The sequence below is a fragment of the Pocillopora verrucosa genome, chromosome 1, assembly GCF_036669915.1.
Source record: "Pocillopora verrucosa isolate sample1 chromosome 1, ASM3666991v2, whole genome shotgun sequence".
In the NCBI taxonomy this organism is placed as follows: domain Eukaryota; kingdom Metazoa; phylum Cnidaria; class Anthozoa; order Scleractinia; family Pocilloporidae; genus Pocillopora; species Pocillopora verrucosa.
In genome coordinates this window covers 3,688,697-3,713,240 of record NC_089312.1, presented here as the reverse complement: position 1 = coordinate 3,713,240, position 24,544 = coordinate 3,688,697, and the positions used below count along the sequence as shown (strand labels likewise).

Below are 24,544 nucleotides of genomic sequence, written 5' to 3'. Positions count from 1 at the left end.
CAGTGGTCAGAATTCTCCTTACCGTCTACTCGAAAATTCTTTATTCTCATCACTTGCGTGCTTGATATTTTATTGATATTATAATGAGAAATTCTGTCTATGTTACTCATGGGAGTTAAATAAGGAATTAAATCACCAGTGCTATTTGGAGCTATACCCGATGTAACTATACGGGAAAAAAAAATTGATTTCTTTACCATTTTAGGAGATTTACACGAAGTTTGCCTTAAAGCTTCGACAATGTGTAATTCACATCGTTTTTAATACTCGTGAATGTTTTTTTAGTAATATTTTTTAAGTATATAAAATGCGATAAACACGCCTTGTAGCTCAGATTACTTCTTTGAAGGAAATTTTGTGAGGTTATTTCAATCTCTTTTCGTTTGTTATCGCTATTTTTGTTGATTCGTGCAGTTTGAAGATTGCTATACAAATTGTATCTGAGGAATTAAGGAAATTCAGATAAAACTTTCGGGAAAAGAAGTGTATTTCAAAGTTGAAATAATACTACTTTGGGTAAGGATATCCGGTTAAGTCAAAGTTGTAAAATTAAGAATTCTACTTGTTAAATTGAAAGCAATAAGAGAACACAGTGAAATTAGCCAGTGTTTCGGAAGATTTTTGCGAAAGGCTTTCGGAAAAAAAATTAGATAAACAAACATTGATAAATTAAAAGCAGTAAGAGAGTACTGTGAAACTAATCAGTGTTTCGGAAGTTTCTGGCACAAGGCTGTCGGAAAGAGCTTAAGTTCATCCTTTACTCATGAAATATCCAGAAAAAAAATTTCACAGCTATGCACGATTGAAAACGAAGGGTCATTGGCATCAGTTACGAGCTATAGTGAAAATTAGCGAAAACCATCCGAATTATTGCCACAATTCCGATAAGGTGCGAATATTTAGAGATCGGGCAAGTGGTGATCCCATGGAGATTTTCAGTCAACTTCCTCCTGAAACCGAAACATCCATACTAGAGACAGCTTGTTTTGTCTAGCTTAGAAGTCCACGCAAACAATTAAATTCAAGAGATAGGGTTTCGCTGTTATATAAGAGCATTCAGCCATGGAAATCTCTCCAGTTCTATTTTTTTGTACGCAGTTAAGAGGTTAGGCTTCAGTTGTAGCTCTGCTTTTACGACCGAGAAAGCTAGGTAAGGAACGTGGATATGTAAAAAAATTCCTTCAGTCAACCACATCCTCTAAGGATATCCCATGGTGATCTGTGCTTTAGCCTTAAGTTCAGTACAAAACCTCGCGCAAGTGTGATTGCAATAACGGTAAATAAAAAGACATAATCGATGAAGAAATAATAAAAAAAAATAAGAATGCATACTTTTTGCAAGAGAAGTGTATATTTAAATAAGGAATACTCCTTTTATCAACGAGCCAACACGAATTTGACTGGTGTCAAATTTAATTCAAGAACCATTGCATGCAAATTTGAGATGCAGTTAACTTTTGTAACTTAATTATTAGCCTCGCGCAGGCTCAGAAAATTGAGCAAGTTCCACTCCCGGAATGCATTCCGGGCGCACTGAGTCTCCGTGCTCGAAATTTACCATGGGTTTGGAAAAACAACTGAGATAAATCACTAAGAAATCCTCAACTGAGTATTTTTTTATGTGAAAATAAAAAAGGTCTTTGCACGAGATCTTCTGTAGACAGAAAAATCTCATTAAAGAGAAAAGAAATTTTCAGTAACGTCACAGCACCGTATCGTTTCATAATTTTTGGTTGCTTCTGTTTGATCCATAATTTTTCCTTATTTTTTTCTTGGGATTCTTAGCTTGTAAAGGTAGTGGAAAACATTGTTTGCTTCAGTTTACCTTCTTTTTTCAGGTTATTTTCAAAAGAAAACCGGTCTTTAGATGTCTCCTTACAATCACAACTCAAGAAATTGCAGAATAGGAAGCCCGAATATATTAAAGTTTCGACGATGTTTGAACGTGACCTCCCAAATACTATATGCTACAACTGAGGAACGAAACTATATTTTTGGGGCTCAAAGGGCCTAACTGATTGAAATTCTTCGAGGCCCAAGCAATTTTTCTTGAAATACACTTCACCCGTGAGGAATATTTCGACTTATCTTCTTTTGAAAAGGGAACAGTTGTATTTTTTGTTTCTGTTTCAATTTTCAGTGACAAAGTTGAACGTTGTTTCTTTCTTATTGATTCAATACGGTGTTTTAAATTGTTATAAAGGAATTTTACTCATGTTTTATAAACACGTTCCCTGCTGCATCATTAACCAGTCGTTTTCTTCTTGTAATGGAAATGATCGACGTTGCTTTTAAGTTTGAGAATGGTTCAGTTCCCTTGAAGTTTTTCCTTGTACAAAATGTGTAACAACCCAAAAAATATAGAGCTTTGAACCATGGACTGAGAAGCACTGGCCCAACACGACCCTTTGGACGAGACATATGCACACACAAAGACAAGAAGGCAAGTAATTTGGATGTCAATGTTTGCAGTAATGTTTCCTTACTATAAGAGTAGCAAACTGTGCGTTGTAATTTGATGCAATGTATGTTGTTTTTAAATGACGCATGATTTTTATTAGTATTTATTCATCTTATCTTTGTTTGAGTTTTACATCCTACTGTGTCCACACGCCTCTGGAAAGTAAACCAATTGATTCTTCCCTTAGCCCCGTTTCATATTTGCATACATTTGAGGGAGGAGCTTTCGCTTGGAACCAAGCTGACCTAAAGGTAATTTATGCTTGTTTTGTCTCCAAAACTGGAAAACGAGAGGGTTCTCCAACTTTCCCTGGATGATAAGGTGTACAAAATAAACATAAAAACATAATTGGTTCAGTTAAGTCCCTTCCGCCTTGCAAGGTGAGCGGCTAAAGTCTCTGATACGCGCGCTATCCAGTCCAGTACAAATTAATTCTTATAAACGAAAACTCGCAGTGACTTCCGCAGTAGTGGTGTTAGTTCATGCAAGAACAAACACGGAAGATTTGAAGGTAGGCGATAAATTTGCTCGCAACTTATTTTTTAGACATCTGTTTCATCAACGACTGTGCTGTATCGTAACTACTTTACGGGTTTTTTTATTTCGCTGTACAAATTTTGCTTTGTTTAGAGATACGTCAGGGTTTTGGTTTTTACATTCGTCATTGCCGAACGAAGCTTCAGGATCCAATAATTCAGATGGTTTTCGCTAATTTTCACTATAGCTCGTAACTGATGCCAATGACCCTTCGTTTTCAATCGTGCATAGCTGTGAAATTTTTTTCTGGATATTTCTCGAGTAAAGGAAGAACTTAAGCTCTTTCCGACAGCCTTGTGCCAGAAACTTCCAAAACACTGATTAGTTTCACAGTACTCTCTTATTGCTTTCAATTTATTAAGTAGAATTCTAATTTTTTTTCCGAAAGCCTTATGCAAAAATCTTTCGAAACACTGGCTAATTTCACTGTTTTCTCTTATTGCTTTCAATTTAACAAGTAGAATTCTTAATTTTACAACTTTGATTTAACCGGATATCCTTACCCAAAGTAGTATTATTTCGACTTTGAAATACACTTCTTTTCCCGAAAGTTTTATCTGAATTTCCTTAATTCCTCAGATATAATTTGTATTTATTTGTCACAATAAGATCTATAAAACTAGTTGAAACACTATGTATTTTTCTTTGGTAAAAATTTTTCTTTTCCTAACTTACTTGACATTTAAAATCAGAAAGGAAAAAAATTAAACCAAAGTGAAATGAAAAAATAATATGATAAAAAAAGGTGTACTATTTCATTTTTTGTATGATTTAAAAAGACGTATTTTAGCATGAAAATATCTTTGTGAAAAATACTACCCACGTTCAATCAGTGAACTTGAATTTTGATGAAGAATATTAATTTCCAACGGGAAATGATTAAAAGTAGCCAAGAATCCAATTATGGTATTTTGAGATATTCGATACGATAAAACTGAGCGAATTTGTTTTAGCTTTTAGCCAAGACAATTGCTTTTTACCCGCTCAAGATCTTTTATCTTTAAAAACTGATGTTATTGTTGGGTTTTTTTGACAAAATGAGGATTCATGAAATACCTCATCAGCATTAAAGAACGAGCGCCACTCATTTTTCTTTGAATGATAAATGTAGGAGCAGCGAAGACCGTAGCCTAACAACAAATAAATGCAAATGTAAAATTCTTTATTTTCATTTATAGTGTAAATAGACACAAAAAACGAGGTCTTTCTTTTTTTTCCTTCAGATATAGATAAATATTTAAATGTGGAAACTAATATCCCTGAACAAGGACGTAACTAAGCGGGGGGGGGGGGGGTTCTCTTAGAGATGTGGAGCCCGTCTTTGTAAGAAAGAGTAAAAGCTAGCGTGGCTCCACGTGCCAATAAGGCACTACTGCAAGCTTCCTTCCCCCCCCTCCTCCCCTCCTCTCTCCATAACCCCCATCCGGAAAATCCTTCTCACGCCTCTGAGAAATGTAGTAATTGAACAGACTTAGTTTTCCTGTCACTGAAGAGCAGAATATTCAAATGTCGGTTAATTTCCTTATCTCTGAATTTACTTCCACTCATCTTTCAACAAAGCACTAAGTCGAAGATGACGCATGGTCGGAAATTATAAATATGATCCTTGCGTCGTGTTCCGCTCATCTCATTTAGGTATTTCATATCCTTTATCTTTCCATTTTTTTTTTATTTATCCCACATGGAAAACAAGACGAGTGAGTATATGAAGCAAAACGGTAATTCTCTTTCAGCTATTTGATCAAAAATTTATTGTCTTGTTTTTCTTCTTTCGCCAAGAGGGATATAATGCAAAATTCGGTTAAAATTTTTTGTCGCAAATTGTCAAAATCTATTTTCGCTTTTACTAAAGCTTTTTCACTTTGTTCGCAGCAGGTGATTCGGTCGTTAACACACAATAAAAAATTTTTGTCACTAATCATCCAAGTTGTTATGACTGCGGTTTTTCTCTTCCGTCAGTTTATAAATTAAACAAACCCTTAATCAGGATTCGACGAATGGGATGATTGAGCACGTATTTGAGAAAAAATTGCGAAACGTGTTGACTTGTTGATGCTTGACATGTTTTGTTGCATCAATACTCCGACAGACGGTAAAGTGATTTGCCCAACATGATTTAGAACAAAAACAATTTAGACCAGATAGAAAATGGCCGTAACCTCGAAGAAGGAAATTTTGCAACTAGAATATCGCCTGCCTTCGATTCCGTGAGGTTTTTAGTAGACTTAAAATGCTCTTTAAGCATTTTAGGTTTTTTTTTCAATTTAAACCGACGCTCTATTGATACCTTTCATAAACAACGCAATTAGTGTCTTTTTGTTCGACTCCAGGAGCAAGTGGGCTGATTGTTAACACTGCTTCCCTTGTAATCGAAAATAGTTCATGGAAGCCTACGTATTGAGCAATACAAACAATTTTTCATATTACCCGGCGTTTGTACATACTTGTTTGGGAAAATTACGTTTGAGTTTTGATTTCCTGTCTTATGAAATCGTGTCGCAAAATTTGCCTCAAGCCGGTAATGTGACGACTTGTCATTTATAACTAGATATGAATTTTAAATGAAAATTGATGAACAAAAGTTTTAGGTATCAAAATTCAGGGAGCGAATTTTATATTACGAACAAAGTACCGCGAGAGTAATTGTCTTGAAACCCTGAAATTTAATCACATAATCAAGCTTTTTATTCATATCAAGTGACTCTTAAATCAATCCGTACTTGTTTCGAAACCTTTTTTTACATTTTATACGTTCAACAGCTCAATTTCTAATTATAAGTACCAAGCTTTTAATATAGACATCTATAAATATTTTATTACAATAGTTGGTACATAATACGAGGTTTTTAACTCAAGTACCGGTAGGGCTTTGTTACCTGTAGAGGGATAAATGTCGCACTGCATTTAACAAGCTGGTTGAAAACCCTCAAGACGAAGCGTTGGCTTATGGTATTGACCGGTTAAACTTTGAGTTTCATGTGTTAACCAAATTAGCATTGCGTTCTACAACTTCGATGAGAGGTAATAATGACAAACATTGATGATACTCCACTGAGTATATGCCAAGCTCTCTTCGTAAACATCTTCCATAATGCATGGACAAATTGTTCTCGCTTTTTCTAACCAGAGTGAATTTTTATGCGCACCGTTAAATGCAAGTACGTGTTTGAAAGTAATTGAAAAACTCACCAATGAATCAAAGGGTACGATGAGGTCAAACCCTGGACACGAAGCTTTGCGACGAGGATTTGATCACATCTTTCAGACAACTGTTTAGAAGAGTATTGCATTAACTTTTCGGCACACCTTAGTTAAATCTACCTTCGTGTAAAGAAGGTACTTGCGCTTTAAAAAGAGGTTTCGTAGCTTTAAAAGGTATAGAAAATGTTTCTCTCTGTTTGATAAAAGCAATTTTATTTCCTAAAACTGCCCAGGATAATGCATACTGGTTAAGATGCTGCACCATTTCATTGCACTGTTTGCTGTGGCCATACTTTCTTCATGTGAAGGGATTTCCAGTCCTCATCCTGGTAACGTTGTTTCCATTCTTTTTATTGTACCTTAAAGTTGACTCAACATTTTGACAGCGGTAGAAGCCAGCTGCTTTTCACAGGACACGTCAAACGATTTAAACTACTTAGGTTTGCCAAAACTTCTGGAACCGGGGAATATTATAGTAATGCTTAAACATTATTAACGAAAGCAGGCTGGTATTTCTTCTCAGTAGAGAAAATGCCGTAATTTGCTTGAAGGTGCTGCGCCAGTCAAATAAAGATTCATTTTCTTTGGAAATAAAAACTATGGTTTTAGAGAAACGATTAGATATGGTTTCGAAATTTTTAAGAAAAAAGAAATTATTTTAAGTAAGTTGGTGATAGAGAACTAAGACGCTTGATCGTTTTTGATCCTACATAGTAGCAAGATAGAAGACATTTGTCGGACATGAATCTAAACTAGTCTAGCTTGCCATAGAGTACCCTTTAGCTTAGTTAAAAAAACATGGAAAGGGGTGCGTTTCGTCGTAGTGGAATTAGAAATGCCTTTTTTTCCCTTTACTATTTCTCGGTTTGATCACTGACATCCAAACTTTCATAAGACGAGAACCAAAAAGATCGATGTTAAGTTGTTTGTTTTTCTTTCCTGTTCTATAGCAATCGAGTGCACAAACCACACAGTTTTAAACGAGGCAAGCAGATCTAGGTTTTTTACCAACTACATCGATAAGACCAGCGATACCTCATTAACGGGCTGGTTTACATACAATGGCTCAGCCGGTACGCGCATGGCAACAACTTGCGTTCCCGCTGAACACTGCGGTACGTTAGTTCCCGGATGGCTGGCGGGTAACCATCCAAGTGTAGACGAAGGTTTAGTAGTACGATCAGTATGTCTCTCCATGTCACAAGTTTGTTGTATGACATCTGTGAGTGTACTTGTGAGGAACTGCAGCGGCTTCTTTGTTTACAAACTGGACGTGAATGCAGGTTTAAGCTTTACTTTTCGAGTGTGTGGAGCTGGTATTGAAGGTAATGTAATATTCTCCGAACTCCTTTCATCGATCGCATTTGTAGACGAAAACCCTCAGAGATTGCAATGTAAATGCCTCCTCCATCGTCTGCCATCCACTTTCAAATCATAACCACGATATTAAAGACACTTTGTTTTCGCCTTTTTACTAAAATAAAAGTTATTGGGAGTTGTTCGAGATGTAAAATGAATTCTTTATCGAGAGAAGGGGGAGGTTTCATCCATTTTGCGTCCCTCAGGGGAGGGATGGGTGTTTGTTAACTTGATATCCCACGTTTTAACCCAAAGACTCGCAGATACTGACTTTAATTCATAAAATCTGGACAAATTTTCTCAGAGACTTTCTTTATTTCAGGATCATTGCCACCTAAGCAGGTAGCGATCAAGAATAAGTTAGGTAATATAAGAAAGGCAGTTTAAAGCCTTTAAAAATGATAAGGAATTGATTGATTGTTTAATTGTGAGTGAAAGTTCAACTTGAACACAGACACTAGTATTCTATTTGATAACTGCAGCCTTTTCCACGCCGCCTCTTCAACAAAATTTTATAAGAAAGATTAGAAACGTTCCCAAATTCTACGCCATCGTTACAAACTTTAATGCTTTCATGGATGTCAAGATGAGCATGCAATATGGAAAAAGAGTTACCCTTTTAAAAGAGTTATCCACGTTAACTTAATGACGTTATTTCAGTTCTAATCTCATTTGCGATAATTGTTTACTTCGTTAAACCAAGCAACACGAAGTTCAATCTTTAAACAGAAACGTGTTAGCGAAAATTGTGCCGAAACTTTTCAAGTTTGTTCATTGTAATTAAAAGAATGATCGACTCTACGTTTCAAATAAACAAAAGAATTTCATATCGTCGATTTCTTCTGTTTGTTTCGATAACTGTTTGTTTGTATGTCTGTTTGTTTATTTAATTGTTAGTAGGCGATGAATGCTCTGACTACAACACACTCAACGCACGCGATAGAGCCGCAGACTATTTCAGTTACAACACTTTGAAGTGTGACGCCTACCTACCCAGTGGCTGGTACAAGCTGGCTGGCCGCGCAGGGACTGTTATGCCGACACATTGCGTGCCCAGAATGCATTGTGGTACTCTGTCACCTGGTTGGTTGAATGGCAAACACCCAACTGTGGAGGAGGGTGTGGTGCAGCGTATGGTTTGCTTTACAAACGATACCAATTGTTGTCACTGGTATAGTTTGGTGTTAGTGAAAAACTGCAGTGGTTTTATGGTGTACAAATTTGGACACTTTCCTACAAGTGTAGACTCCTGCAGCATGCGATACTGTGGAGCAGGAGAAGCTGGTAAGTGACACAGAAACCAGTTATGAACTGATCATTATTTATCGGCCGGAGGGGGGGGAGGGGGAGGGGTGAAGAAGTAGGATGAATTTGGTTGTGATCCCCCCAAAGGCTCTATGATATTGTTATGGTCCCCCTTTCATCGTCAGTTGATTGGCGAGCAATTTTTTTTAGTCCCCCCCCCCTTTATAATATATGGGGGTAGACTAATGCCCCTTTAATTCCCCCCTCCCAAATCCTCCTTACCTCGTCCTCCCAGGTGATAGATCATGGATTTTTCCTTTAAAAGAAACAACCGAATAGATAAAACTGCGGAAACCAGACTCCGCATGACTGAATACTTCCATTACATATTTAGTTGTTAGAAGACTTTGATCCCAGTAAAATGAGGTACTTAGTTTTGAAGCCATTGAAGGCATAACCGTGGACAGTACGCAAAGAAAGGTGACCCGTGACTGCCTGCATCGAGAATTTATGCGTGGTAACCACTTGGTCGCCTATTATTCTGAATTTCTGGTAGGTTGCAGAGACAAAGAAGGAAACAGCTATGACGTATGGCAGAGTTGGAACCCAAATCCTTTGTTCAAATGTACATGTGCACCCAATCTTAAAGTCGAGTGCCAAAAAACTGAAAGTGGCTGCTGGGATTCCCATGGCAACGCTTTTGTAGATGGACACGAGTGGCTTAGCGACAACATGACTAAGTGTACCTGTAGCTATGGAAAGATAACCTGTACCAAGCTCTCTCGGCCAGCCTGCACCGATGAGAAAGGCATGGTGCGGGATCATGGTACCCACTGGTTTTCTGGAGTCTGTTTCAATTGCTCATGCGTGGATGGTTTGATCAGTTGTGCGAAGTATCGCGTGACTATCAAGTATGGGTTATTCCAAGTTGAGACAATTGGAAGATGTATACCATGTCATCAGCCAAGTAACGATATTTTACCAACAGGGGATGGGACAGTCGCTGCTTGCCAGGGTGGGTTTCAATAATAAATGAAGTGTCGTTGTTAAATCACTGCAATGATGAAATGTGATTGTTTGTTATTTATCACGTAGTCACTCTCGATCTGAATCACAGGTTTATAAACCCTCTTCCTAACATAAGACAAAATTGTCCCCACCTTAATAAGTTGAACGATGTGGAGCGAAATCGCAGAGATGGTAAGAGGCGAAATTGTAATGGTGAGAAATCATCAGTTACCGAATCAAATATCCAAAATGACTGCTTTCTGGCCAAGTTGAGCCAATTTTTTTTTACACTTACCTCCCCTACCAGTAGAGAGAGCGACTCGTTTTGATCAACCAACGAATGACATTTACACAGTGCAATTATCCATGTTAAAAGCTTCTTCTCTTTCCAGTGTTCTTTCAGCTCAAGGCTTTAAATGAGGTATTTGGTTGTTCCAGTGGCCACTTCGTAAGGAAAGAACACGTGTGTAATGGAGTCGCGGAGTGTCCGGACGCTTCTGATGAGGCGCAGTGTCAGAATGGTGAGTTAATAAATCCGACTTTTTAAAGTAACTGAGCTTTCACTAATCTTAGCAACACCCTATACCACTCCTCCTTTCCTCCCCATTTCCCCCTTTCCTCTCCCCCCCTCCTCCCCCATCGCTCATACGAAAAAGGAAGGAAAAAAAACCATCAGAGACAAACTTAATTAAAAATAAATACTGATGATTTCTTGTTGTTGTTTTAGTTATTTGTCGTGATGAGGAAGGGCAGATTCTAATTCTAAAAGATGTTTGGAAGGTAAATTTTCATACTTATGGCAAACCTTGTAAAAATTCAACCCTTAGAATAACTAAAGCACTACACTAATTTATCATTCGGAAAGCTTAGCTTTTCTTTTTGTAATGTCAGCTCGAATAACATTTAAAGAGTTCATTGTTAATATCATTCCAGGTGTCCGACTGTCTCAGCTGCGAGTGTACAGAGGGTCGTCTGAAATGCAAGAGGACACTTCAAGTCAACTTCCCAGGCAAACACTTGGCATACGTACCTTTTAATGAGTCCTGTGAACAACCAGGGTGTAACGCTGTGGAGTTTATTAAAGCCAGGAGAGAAACTTGTGAAGGTACACGTCAGGTTTAAGATTTAGACTCAATTCATGCCGAGAGCTACCTTAAAGATCGCTTTAACCAAATTAGCATACATCATCAAAATTCGCCCATTAGATCTATACTTATCAAAAAAAGCTACTAAATGTTGACCCGGGCGGAAATTGAAATCACCGCAAAAACCATTTTCATGGCTTTATTTTTACTCGAGGAAACTGGTAAAAACCGGCTAGGCTCAATTCTGGAAAGCACCTGTTGGTTCGGCTACTCTCTCAAAATAAACAACACAGAGCGATTAAAACTACCGTATTCTTACTCTTTATAATTTAGCTCAACTCCGTTACCTCTGACATTGTTATTTTTTCATATCCATATAATAAATATTTCTTTACTCAGTAATTGAAACCGTCGAAGGTGGCCACATTTTGTCACGAGGAGACAACTGGGACTACAAAGGGTGTCAATTCCTCTTTGAAGGACACAAGCAGATCACAGGGTGCCCACAAATGTCTCTATCAACCTGTTATATCTACAATGGAGCAGTCTGTTGTGCTGAGAAATGCCCAGGTAAAATTAACAGCAATGTTATCATCTTTTGGAAACGATTATTTGTCAGTTTTCGAAAAACGAAAACCAAAGTTATGACAACAGCTAATTGGAATCAAGGTGAACATCAGCATTAGCCAGTGGGAATGCAAAGTAATAATTGACAAGATGCTATAAGCACCGGGTGATTGACACGAGTGATTGACTGTTTTGCATTTGATTTGCACATGCAGCGTGCGAGTTTTTTGGGCCTATCACAAAGTGGTTAGTGTATTGAAGCAAAACGAAAGCAATTACGAATTTGCATTCAGCATTCAATTGAAAAATTGCTCTCAATTTCCCACTGAAGGCGCGTTTTGTAATTCATAGCACTCCCACAACTTGCAAGTCAGGTGCGCTGGGGTATGATGGTGTGCCCTGGAGGACTTCAGTTGATAGCCAGTGATGATCAGTGTGACATTATCGACCCGAGTTGCCTGCCGGGAAACGGCTCCTGTAAAACGGGTAAGTTTGATTGATTAGAGCGACTTCTAAGAGGCTTCGATATGGCTGGTCCATCTTAAAAAAGTCTAGTCCTCATTTTCAAGCTGCGTTAATCTTCTCCATTCTCAGCAGATGTTCTTTATTTTAGGTTATTACTTCTTTCTTTGTTGTTCGACTACCCTGGCAAGGGGTAGTTAAATAAAAGTTATTTTACACCTAATTTGAGGTTGGTCTTTATGACGTTTGAGATCAATAAAAATACCGAGACAAAAGTCATTGACAAATTGTTGTATGCAGATTAAATAAGGCAAGATATATCGCCGAAAAATTGCCGTTTTGACATCCAAATTTATCTTTCACTTGTTTGTATCGAACTGACTTAGGCTGTATCGAAAGGACTTAGTTTCTGGGTTTTTTTAATCGTCTTGGTCTATGTTTTGAATCCATCACTATCGAATCGAATTTTATCCAAAAGACCGGACTCCTTCTCTTTTACAAGCTAGTCACATTCCCTTATCGAGAATGGACGTGTAACATAAAGTTTGTGAGCTCTCTCGGAGCAAATGTCCTAATTATTAAACAGAAAAGTTTGTGCAACTTTGTAATAAAACCAATGCATAGACGTCAGCGACAGCTAAGAGAGAATAAGTTAATGAGACTGTATCCCTTTGTAAGCCCTATTTCAAACGTTATTACTCTCAAGCTATTTTTAGAATTAAGTATCTGGTCTTCCGAGACCAATGTACATTCACTCAGTGTGTTGCTTGACGTCTCAATGAAGAACACATAGAAGCCGTGTGGGATCATGGGATGTACACGTGAGCAGAATTAGCAACATTAAATTCACTATTTTTTAGATCCGCCTGGATCTCCAAGGGAAGTGTGCCAAAAAATAGCCTTAGTGGAAGTACCATAAGATTAAACACCACATGAGGAGAGACGGGGGAAGGTTCCTTCTCTAAACTCACTCATTTCCTGTCAAAGCAGATTTTTTTCAGTCCCTATCTGCTGATGATTTGTTTCTCAGATGACTTGTGTCAGGACGAGGATGCAAATACATATATCAATGGAAGCACCTGGTCTATTGGTGACTGCATCGACTGTTACTGTCACAATGGCGTTATCTCGTGTTCTAAAACGCTGTCAGTCATTATATCCAATGACGAAAACACTGAGCGCTGTAGTCAACCGGATTGTAACGTAGCGGCGTTCTTGAAAGCAAATAGAGGAATCTGTAAAGGCAAGTGATTGTGAAGGGAAAGCCAAATACCTGCGTAAAAATGGAGAACAATGATTTTCCAAAGAGGTTTCATCCTGTAATCACAAGAGCTGCAATTATTCTAGCTAATTTTCTCTGTGAATTATCTCGTATTTTGTACCTTAAAGCTGGTTTACCACCACAATTCATAAGAAAATGACCACACTAAATTTAAGTTATCCATTCCCATGTAAATGACTTTTCTGCATTACGTTAGTTTGCATATGGAGGAACCAAACCCATCTGGAAGGCTACCGCTGGACAGAGAATGGAGTTGACTTCTTTTGCAGCTCAGAAAAGCAGAGAGTGAGGCCTGGATGCTACTTGAAAGCTGGTCACGTGCAATGTACAGGGGCTTTTACAGGTTTGTTCCAGGGGCCACTAACTATCGAGACATCGATCGTGTCAAAGAGACTCTAAGGGACATACATTTTTTTTTGCCCTGAAAAACATGCTCCTTCAAGCTACTTTTTTTTAATATTCCCGCTCAGATTTGTGGACGTCGAAAAATAATTATTCTGCTTTGCATTATACAAAAATCTTTTCCGATATTTTTTAGGCTGTTTGTGTTTCTACATTTTTTCAGGAGTACGAAACTTATCACTCATATCTGATGAAAGATTGTACCTCTGTAAGACCGGAGATGAAATAAGATCACTTAACGACAGATGTGATCAGAAAGCAGACTGCAGGGACAAGTCTGACGAGAGAGATTGCGTTCAGTGTAAGTGTAAATGGCAATGACTAAGACCTGGGAGCTAGTCATCATTTTTCGTCTGGGGGGAGGGGTTCGGAGGATAATGGAGGATCGTATGGTCTTCTGGGGGAACGGAAGGGAAGATCGGTTGCCGCCAACAGAATATTACAAATAAAAAGGGGAATTTTAGTAAAGTTGACTGCCAATGAACTGCTCATGGAAGGGGATCATAAGAATATTAAAGAGCCTTCTGGGGGATCAGGTAAGTTTTACCGTGATCTTCATACCCCTCCCAACTCCCACCTCCCCCCTCCCCTTGCTAACGGCGAGGAATAATGGCTGGAGTTTTGAGAGTTTCCGGAGGCTGTCACCGGAATTTGAACCGTATCATCCTGTAACGCGCAAAAAGTTTTCTTCAAAATGATGAAGACCACGAAATACTAGTTTTGCAAGACAGAAAGGCATAAAAATGAGGAGAATGAAGCGAAAAGATACGACGAAGGTTGAGGATGGAAAGGATTGACAATAGATTGATAATGACAATATATTGCTAATAATGGACTTGAAAAACCTTCAACTGATGTCGAGCGCACCTTTGTTTTTAGGGACTAGTCATCATTGATCACCCTGGTGGGTGGGGCGGGGGGGGCAGATGGTAGTGTCGGATGATTTTTGTTGTGTTACGATAAAGTTGGAAAACCACTCCCCCCCGAAATCCTTCAACCCTCCTACTTTCCAGGCGAAAAATAATGACTGGTGTTTGATCTTCCTCTTATAATGGTGTTGACTAACATCCTAGTCTGCACTTTGAAGATGTTGATTACAGAAGGAAAAAAAAGCACTCATGCCTTTTCAAGAATATTTTTTGTGAAAGCTGTTTTGAAGGGGAATTTTTAAATAATTATTTCAGATTTTTGTCCATTTTACACGAAGTTCAATATGTACTGGGAAAGAACTGCCCTGAATGAGATTGTTGTAAGGAACTGTTCAGAGATGGATCCAGAGTTAGGAGGTAAAAAAATTTTTTGATACGCTTCGTCGAAAAAAAATGTTATTTTGTGAAAAAAAATTTAATTCCCAAGATCTGATTGTTAATTTTCTCTTTATGCTTCCTCGTGGTACCTTGTGAATAAGCTACAAGAATTTGGTGTGAGATGAAGGCAACATCTCCTATCTGTTAAGTTTGAGTGTTCTCATTACCAGTTTTCAGGGTAGTATATATATTACAGGGAGAAGTTACATCTTAGTCACTTCTGGGATTAAAAAGGTTAAAAGGAAACGATATAACTCCTAGAAGTCAAACGAAGTGCCCAGTTGTGGGTGGAAAACAGGTTACTGTTTTAGTGCACTTCACATGACATTTTTTTTCTCCGATCATGGACTATGATCACTCGGGTGAGAAGAGCACGTCCTGAATTCGAAAAGTCAGTAACGTTGACTAAAGTTTCAACAAATTTATCGTCCAAAGTAAGTTAATTAACTTTGACTATCATTTCGTTTATAGAAATTTCAGTCATGCACCTCGGCTAGTAACAGTAAATTTCTGTTCTTTCCTCGCCAGGAGGATTACGTAAACCAATCAGTTGTTATTCCAAGGTTCAGACTGTGTTCAGTGCTTGTGTTAATTTTTCTACAATATCCTTTCATTGTGTAAACCCGATACAAAATTCAATCAGATCTATGGAGCTTACTTCGTCAGGCATTCGCGTAAGCTTACAGCATTTGCTGCTGGTTGTACTTGATATTCAGTTAGACTTTGAATCACCATCATTAGATTGTTAAGATAGATTTAATATTGTTTGTGCCTCAGCAACGCACTTTTCACTTATTTATTTTCATTTGGCCACAGGAAATCTCACGAACCGTTGTTCTTCACCGTATGGTGATATGACAAAGTGGAGTTTCAAAGAAAGCTGTTTTTGCGAAAAAAAATCTCTCCGTCAAGAAGTCAGGCATAAAGTATGTAGTAGTTTGATTCCGATGTATTCTAATCCGCGGTTGTTTGAAACGCGATACATGACTCAATTGGAATAGCAAATAAATAAATCAAGCTTTTGATTTATTTTCAAATTTTTTCGTTTTTGCATGTAGTAAGGGGGGACGGTAAGTTTTTAAAGAAACGGTAAGGAATATAACAACCAAGATGATTTCGTTTTATTAATTGAGTTGCTTACATAAATCGGCCACCATCATTGGTTTGTAGAATTTGTCATTCGCCCTGACGAAGGGTTAAAGTGCAAAACATCAGATTTAGAACTCTTTACAGTGGCCAAGAATCAAATGCCGTAATTGAAATAGTTTGTTTTTCATCGTGTTTGTCTTAAAGTTCATTGGGTAAACAACTGAGTTTACTGGAACTAATATAAGGCTTCTCTCCATTCATTTTAAGCTATCCATAGTGAATCTAACAAAAATTTTGGAACTAACAAGAGCATTTGTGAACAAGGCCACTAACTTTACAAACAAAGAACTGTTCTTTAATTATCTGAGCCTTTGGTTTAAAAGTGGAGCTCTCCTACTAAATCCAGTCAACCATTCCAACGATATGGTGGCGCTCAATTTCTCACAGGTACGAATTTTAGCCTTTAGGACCATATGACAGACTTTACATTCTTTGTCAGTTTGAAATTACATATGCGCTTTACTACTCTTTTAACAAAGGACAAAGGAATTTTTTAAAAAAAATTGTGGGTACTTTTTTTTAAATAAATCAAATAAAGGTCTTCCTAGAGGCTTGATTTATCTACATAAGTTATCGAAGAATTTAAGAAACCCCTTATGGACGGGTCGCGTTTAATCAACTCGGGGCGGGGGCTCGTAAGAGTTTGGGAGTTTACATTCTTTTCAGGGGGAACGGGGAGGGGAATTAGTTGTCGCTAACAGAGTATATTAGGGAGGAGGGAGGACCATAAAAGATTGACTGCCGGTGAGAGAGGGGGTCATTAGCAATACTACAGAGCCCGGGAATCATATTGTGACATAAAATCCTGTTTCCCCCCCCCCCCGGCGATAAATAATGACCGTTCCCTTACTGGATTTCAAAATGCAGATCCAGAGGGTAGCCTTTTTTAATGATTGTCTGGGGGTTCATTTTCAAACTGACCTTTCATAGGACTGCGAATTATGAGCTTTTCATATATATATTTTCTTTCTCTTCAGGCTATATTCCAAACAACTCGAACCGAAAACGTTTTCAAGCCTCACTCAGACTCCGTTTGTCCCGAAGAAGTGGTAAGCATGCATGAAACATACTGTAGAAAAAGAAAACGCAAAGCTAAAACATGCATGCGAATAAACAAGTAACATAATTAACAACCAGATTTTTGATTTGAAAGTAATATTCCATCTAAAGGCCTTATTCATAATTTTTGTAACAAAATTAACCAACTTTATCATATCTATAAGTCAGCGCGTGCGCTATGATTGGGTGATTTAACGGGTCGTGTCGTGTTTCACTGCACAGCCCTTTTAATTCAAAAGTTTGTTTAAATTGAAATCTTGGACCTCTATTTGAACTCAGAAATAGTATAGAAATCTTGGCTAACCTCGTTTTCTCGGTCCGCACTGCAAGTTACGAAACCTCTTTTTCTGCTCGGACTTATAGATAGGAGCAGAAAAAAACTCTGTCTGTAACTTATACCAGCGACCTCGAACTCGAATTTCTAGCTATTCAAAAAATTGTACCGAAACTTTGCCATGAACGTGGATTTCTATGGATGGCTAACTTGTTTAAGTCACTAAATTGTTACCGTCTTTGTTGTTTTCGCAGACGTACTCGCAGCGCTGGTCATTAATACAAGATATCAAGGAGTTTGTTTGCGGGGCCTCAAATCTGACGCATACCTTCCGGTTTTGTTTCACTCTAAGATCGTTGAAATAGTAAGTAAAGCAAAGAAATTCTAGTTTAAACTAGACTGAAAATGCGCGAAGCAATGATCCTAGCAGGTGTACGGCAATTAAGAGAGACTGACTCAGAATCACCATTAAAACCAATCGTAACAAATCACTCGCGTTTTCCCGCGCTCCAGACAGCTTGAATTCTCATTGGCTCCCTGTAATATTTTCCTCTACCCTTTTTGGCTGTTAGTATCTAGTTTTTATTTTACGATACCCATGGAAATGCTCTTACAGTTTTGAGAACATTAATTGTAAAGAATGGACTCATTCCTTATTCATTGCTGTTTTTCATGGAATCTGTTCTCGCATACTTCTTTATATCCTATAGTAAAACTCCTCCTATATTCACCGGAGATGGCAACAACAGCCCAAATTCTCCTGGTGTAACTAACTTTTGGATGCGACCGGTTCTTAATCTGAGGATTGATCCAAACCAGCTGTCCTCAGGAAGTGATACTGTCGGCTCCCTTTCACTTCCTCCGGGAAACATCACAAGCGAGGCAAGTAATAAACCAAAGGAAAAAGGCCCCCGTGAATTCTAAAGTAAGAGGGAAACTGATCATGTCTGAAAAAAAATCCGTTTGAGGGAAATGACCTCAAGGTCACTTTTCAGTTGGGATCTTTTTGTTAATTCTCTCCATCCCAGGGGTATCGACCACAAAGAAAGTTTTCATTTCAATATGCCCCTATTTTTAATAATGATAATAATAATAATAATAATAATAATATATGTACTGCTAGGAATCATGGGATATCATTTGATCAGTTTCATACTCAATTCTAAAGCTTATCGAACCCACTCTAATTTTTCTCAAAATGATCTTTTTTTCGAGGGCACATCCATCCTATAAAGTGACATTTTAGGAGGAAAGCTTTGATTCAAAGAGCGCCTTCTGTTTTTTCTCTCACTAGATGAATTTCAGTCGCGTCCTTGTTCCTCTTCAACGTTTCAACTGTGCTTGGATTGAATATGATGTAAGTCAAATAACTTGAATTATAAATAGTCAAGAGTTAGAACGTTGGTGCAGAGCGGGGGGGGGGGGATAGTATACGACTTTCATTCCTTTATGCAACAAATTAGTGGCCAGTTGTCAATGTTACATAAACTTTCGTTGGTTGAATCAGTCAATTTTCTTTTTCAGGTAAATGGAACGTTAAAAATCACAGCCAAGGAAGTTAGAGATGAGGAAAAAGAGAGGAAAGCTATGGTTAAAACTCACCTGGATCTTGTTCTCAGCAGCATATCTTCAGTGGTTGTTATAATTTGCTTAATACTGCTTTCCTGCCTAAGGTGCTCAGTCAGTTTGATACTCAGAAGTGTGACTAATGTGCCCATCAATTCGAAGTTTCAGCATCCCCCGGGCATCTTACTGGCATTTGAATGTCATCTATGGCCGGGGAAGGGGAATTTGAACCCTGTTTGGGATGGGGTGGGGCATTTGAACGACAAGTATCAAGTCTTATTAACGTAACACACGTTTTTCAAAGGAGGAGTTTAAAGGTAAAGAGTCTGCTTTCGTGAGCTTGGCTCGGGGGGAGGGGGATTTGAAGACGCTAATCTTCAAAAGTTCAAATTCCCGGGGGGATATTGAAGCTTCGAATTGATCAATGCATAACACAGTAGTCGGACTGCCTGACTGACGACTTACTGGTGGACTGCCTTACTGGCGGACTGACTGTCCGGACTGACGATTGACGGGCTGAATGACTCAGCTATCAACTATCTGATTAACTAATTGACTGACCGGCTGGCTGGCCGTCTGACTGATTGACTAACTGTCGGACCTACCGACTGACTGACCGACCAACTGACTGACTGACTGATTGACTGACTGCCGTATGACTGGCAGACCGGCTGACTGACTAACTTACCGACTAAAGGACTAACTTGTTCGCTTACTGCTGTACTTACAAACGTGGACTGACCTCCGACTGATAGACCAGTAGTTAGTATTTATATATATATATATATATACCTGACTTTAGTCTGCAACTGAATTACTAACACAAACATGAATTGAAGATGAAGTACCGACTATAAAGCTAACAGAGTGACCTCTTCTCTAACACAGGATAAGAAACTCCGAGAGAATATTTGTTCATAAAAACCTTTTAATATCCATATGCCTGGTTTACATACTGATGATCTTCGACTCGTGTATTTTTACAAACAGAAAGCAGACACCGGTGAGTTTAACTGATCCTGATTCTTATAAGTTCTGATAACACATAAAAAAATGTACGTAATGGCACGAGCAGGGTCGGGAAAAGTCGCACAGCCCAGCGTATGTCCCCGCGAGATGTGAGGATGAAAATATGTAAGAAGGAAGGAAGAACGAGAAAGACGGCAGTCCTGCGCTTAAATGTGTATCAACTGGCAAGGTCGGGTCAGACGGGAAAATATTTGACTCTGCGGGTCATGCCGTGTGGACTAAGCGCAGCGAAGTCCGTAAGTTGTCACCATGAGCCAAATATTTCCCGTCCGGCCCTCCCGCTCAGATAATAAGAACACACTGTTTCCTTAATAGCTTGTAGCAAATCTTGCAGGAGCCCATACTCCTTGATTTATTTGAATTTTTTGCAGCTTGAAAAACCAGAGTAACATGGCTGTTTGATTTTAAACACCTAGACATTTCTTTCTTTTTTTTTCTTTATGATATCGTAGAAATTATGTTCAGCTATGGCTGTCCTCCAACATATTACACACACCGCTATTTTCACGTGGATGTTGGTTGAAGGAATTCATCTTTACATCAAGCTGGTGAAAGTGTTTTCAGTCCACAAGCTCTACATCACATACATTGTCATCGGGTGGGGTAAGGCTCTGTTTACAGCTTTTATCATCTCTCATATCTAGTACATGCACTATGATTGGTCAGCCCAACGGACCCGAGCGGTCCATCAATCGCTGTACCGCCCTCTAAACTCAAAATTTTATTTGAATTTAAATCTCCCTCCTCTTTTTAAACCCACAGTTTTAGTAGCTATCTTACTAACCTCGTCTTCTCGGTCTGTCCCGTAAGTGATGGAACCCGTTTCATTTTTTTCGCTCCAATCTATAGCCCGTGCTTTTAGCGATTGGGCCAAAAGTCCGAGCGGAAAAAACACGGTTAGTAACTTACAGTAAAGACCGCGAGAACGAGGCTACTGAGAGGAATGTAACTTAGATGCTATACCTCAGTCCTACCTTATATAATGTAGTGTGTAGTGTTATCATGGCTTTTCTCTTTCTATGGTGTTTGACGCGACATTAAGTGCGGTGTATCCACATATAGCAGTTCTGCAACATTACTGCCGTTAGACTTGACATTGGGATCATAACCGGAAGGAAACTTTTGTTTACAATCAGATTAACCGATAACCGGGGGTACTTTGATCTGTGATTTCATAGTGTACCGACCTCCTTTGACCACAGGTCTACCAGTTGTTACGGTTGGTCTAATAGCAGCCATCAGACCTGTGACATATGATATGAGCAAGACATATTACAAGGACGTCATGTGTGGATCACTGAAACTTTCAGCGGAGATTATACGTGACAGGTTGGTATAACTCTACAACTTCCTCGATTAGGACCATTAACTCTTTCTTTTAACTGTCACACTTTTTCTTTTAAAAGGTCCATATGTTTGATTTATAATGTTTTGAATGTCTGTTTCTTTACTTTTTGTGGATCGTAAAGGTTAGATTCACAAACTCTTCTATATTAATTTTTCTCTTACTGTTTTTCCTTTTCTTGCAACAAAACGGAAAGTTCCAAGTAAATAAGTTAAGTGCATCGATCTGCTTTCCTTTTTCCTTACTCAGTCATGTTGGAATATTGTAATCTTTTCAAGGTGCTGGCTTAATGACGGTGAATGGCTGTATAAAGGACCAGTCTTGGCAATTCTCGTGGTAAGCTCAAATTTCTTTCCCAAATCAACTTTGAAGTCATTGCTTGTGTGTCTTTTGAAAAGTCCAGCTATTTCTTAGTCTATTGATTATTTATCACCGGGGTGGGAGAGGGGTGGAGAATTTCAGGGGATCTCATAACTTTCCGGGGTAACGGGGAGGACTAAGTCGTCGCCAACAGAAGAGGAATCATGAGAATATTACAGAGCCTGGGGGTCAGGTAAATTTATCATTACACAAACAAAATCCTCCGGACCCCCTCCCCCCTTCCTTACCCCCCATCGGCGATAAATAATGATCATGAACACCTCTATGTCTGTTTCTTTTCAGTTCTCGTTTAGCTCTTTTGATACTTTCCTTTGTTCTGCTGCGCCGTTTCGACTTAAGTGGCTGGGTTTTTTTTTTAAGACTTTCAATCCGAAAATACTCTAACATAGAGCTTTTCTGTTCTTCAAACGACCAATCAGAATTTTTTTTTAAGGTCAAACATTTTCAATTGTTCATTTCTAGGTCAATCTTGTGATATTTGTAATTCTACTGAGAGTGATATTCACCAAGATATCGAAAAAATATCAGACTGATAATGTAGAGAAGACCAGGCAAGTTTCTTCTTTTGTTTTCTCGTTCCTGTTTCCTTTTTTTTTTTTTTGATTTCCTAACGGTCGAGTGAAAAAGTCAGATTTGTACTGTTTGTGTGATTCTTTTAATTAATAAGCTCTTTTAACCAGATGCTATTAATCCTCTGTTCCCGTTCCCCCAGTGATCGATCCCTTAAATTTTTCTTTAATCTTACAGAAAAGGATTGAGGAGCATCGCAGCTCTACTGCCTCTGTTGGGTGTCACGTGGCTGTTGGGGTTTTTTATCCACTGGAGTGAAGTCCTTGCGTATTTGTTCATCATACTCAACTCGTCCCAGGTACCGTCACGGTGCTATGTGCTCTACAGTTGCTGCTATCGATCATGTTTGCCTCACTCGTGTTTCTTTTGATTCTTATAGGGTTTGGTGTTTTGTATCTTCCATGGTGTTTTGGATGACCAGGTATTTTCCAACTTAGCTTGTGCAGCTTTGGTGTAAGTTTGATACAGAATATCGTATTCCATGTGGCGATCCTCTGAATTGATGGCTTATGCGGTAAAACCGCTGCACTCAGAATTTTAATTGGAATCGTTTATTTTCTATGCTTGTTTATTGCAGTGTCTCTTTATTTGTTACAATAGGTAAGAGAGAGTTTGCTCAGATCCACTACAAGAACACGATTAGGAATGATGACCCAAATTGGGAGATCATCTATTGTATCAGCAACTACTCAGTTGTCACCTGCAGGTACTAGGTATTATTAGTTCATTCCTGCTTTACACCGTCTTGTACCGCGCAGAAGCGTTTGTTGCCATATACGTTTAGTTCGTAGAATGTGCGTCCTCACGAGACTGATCTAGCAGTGAAGTGCTGAAATAAGTTTTCCACGGGCGGGATTTTTCACTGAGCCTATCTTTCCTTCTCTCTTTTCTTTTCACTTTTTCCCCTTTTTCTCTATCCTTTCTTATTCCTTTCCTTTTCCCTCTTTCCCTTTCTCCTCCTTTCTCTGGCTGCCGTTTTTTATCTCATTCGCACCTACCTAATTCTTTATTTTTTTTTTACACTTACATAGGGACCGGTCATTATTTATCGTCTGGGGGGTGGGGGTCTGGAGAATTTTGTCACGATAAAATATACTTGATCCTACATAGGTCTCTGTAATATTCTTAAGAGACCCACCCACCCACCCCACCCCCGTCCTCATTAGCAATTAATTGGCAGTCAATTTTCTATAGCCTTCTTTATACTCTGTTGGTGACGACTGATATCCCCCACGATAAAATATACTTGATCCTACATAGGTCTCTGTAATATTCTTAAGAGACCCACCCACCCACCCCACCCCCGTCCTCATTAGCAATTAATTGGCAGTCAATTTTCTATAGCCTTCTTTATACTCTGTTGGTGACGACTGATATCCCCCTCCGTACCCCCTGAAAACCATATGTTCCCTCCAAAACCTCCCCATACCCCACCCCCCAAGCGGTGAATAATGACTGACCTTATACTTATCACATATTGTAACTATTTATAGACGTTTGATCTTTCATCTTTTCCAATTACTAAATTGGAAAGAATTTACATTAACAAGTCTTCCCCAACAAATGTATGTGGAATTTGGGCTTGGGTGCCGGTGGTGAAATTATGAATATCAGATCTTTCAGCAATCATTTTATCAGTTCTTCTTTTCTATGTTCAACTTTCAGGTTCGATAAATGGCCGAGCGAACATGGGGCAACGCCCAGGGATTGCTGGAATTAAGCATATAGATACTAAGCTTTAATGGTGTCTCTTGATAAAAAAAAAAAAAGTTCCTACAAGCTTCATTATAGCTTAGTCAGTCTTTTAACCTATTTGCAAGCCTTAATATGAAGCTACTGGCTGCAGTGAACAAAGACAAGTTTTTTTCCGTACTAATGCTGTTTAAGGAGGTCAGTTGTGTAGAGAGAACACACCTCAGGCAAGCACACTAAATTTAGTCAGTGATACTTAAAGAATGTTTAAAAATGGCAAAGTGGGACATGAACTATTCCATAAGGAAATAAAAAACTTATCAGTAAAAGCTTATTGATGTAGGAAAATGAACAAGAATTATTGTAATTATTAGAATCTTTTAGCTACTAACAGAGTCCATCCACTGTAAATACAGTGTTAAATATTCCGTTCAAATGCTTCCATTAAAGATAAAGTTCACTTGAAAATTTTCAAGTTGGCTCTCTCACCACGCCATTGGGAAAGGTTACAGATTACCATGCATGAACAGCCAGTCTTTAGAGAGCCTTGGTGATTCATCCGA

General features: G+C 38.6%; 1 protein-coding gene across 7 annotated transcripts; it reads left to right on the top strand.

Moving 5' to 3' along the window:
- The first annotated feature begins 2,839 nt into the window (after window positions 1–2,839).
- On the top strand, window positions 2,840–24,404 carry LOC131800152 (uncharacterized). 7 transcript variants are annotated; one of them, XM_066173848.1, is made up of 31 exons: window positions 2,840–2,972; window positions 6,433–6,528; window positions 7,150–7,524; window positions 7,881–7,922; window positions 8,456–8,842; window positions 9,360–9,818; window positions 10,204–10,332; window positions 10,539–10,591; window positions 10,745–10,916; window positions 11,296–11,466; window positions 11,815–11,949; window positions 12,956–13,168; window positions 13,404–13,550; window positions 13,773–13,910; window positions 14,794–14,895; window positions 15,733–15,842; window positions 16,273–16,452; window positions 17,043–17,114; window positions 17,653–17,762; window positions 18,109–18,280; window positions 18,693–18,755; window positions 18,923–19,071; window positions 19,853–19,967; window positions 20,446–20,596; window positions 21,196–21,322; window positions 21,617–21,674; window positions 22,182–22,270; window positions 22,467–22,587; window positions 22,669–22,710; window positions 22,890–22,995; window positions 23,955–24,404. In XM_066173848.1, the coding sequence occupies exons 2-31, from the start codon at window positions 6,453–6,455 to the stop codon at window positions 24,029–24,031; spliced, it is 4,341 nt and encodes a 1,446-aa protein (XP_066029945.1). In that variant the 5' UTR covers window positions 2,840–2,972; window positions 6,433–6,452; the 3' UTR covers window positions 24,032–24,404. The 7 variants fall into 7 exon arrangements, with proteins under 7 accessions (XP_066029945.1, XP_066029946.1, XP_066029954.1 ...); XM_066173849.1 differs by lacking the exon at window positions 2,840–2,972 and adding an exon at window positions 4,983–5,090; XM_066173857.1 differs by lacking the exon at window positions 2,840–2,972 and adding an exon at window positions 5,840–6,019 and having other exon boundaries at window positions 8,459–8,842.
- The last annotated feature ends 140 nt before the right edge of the window (window positions 24,405–24,544 follow it).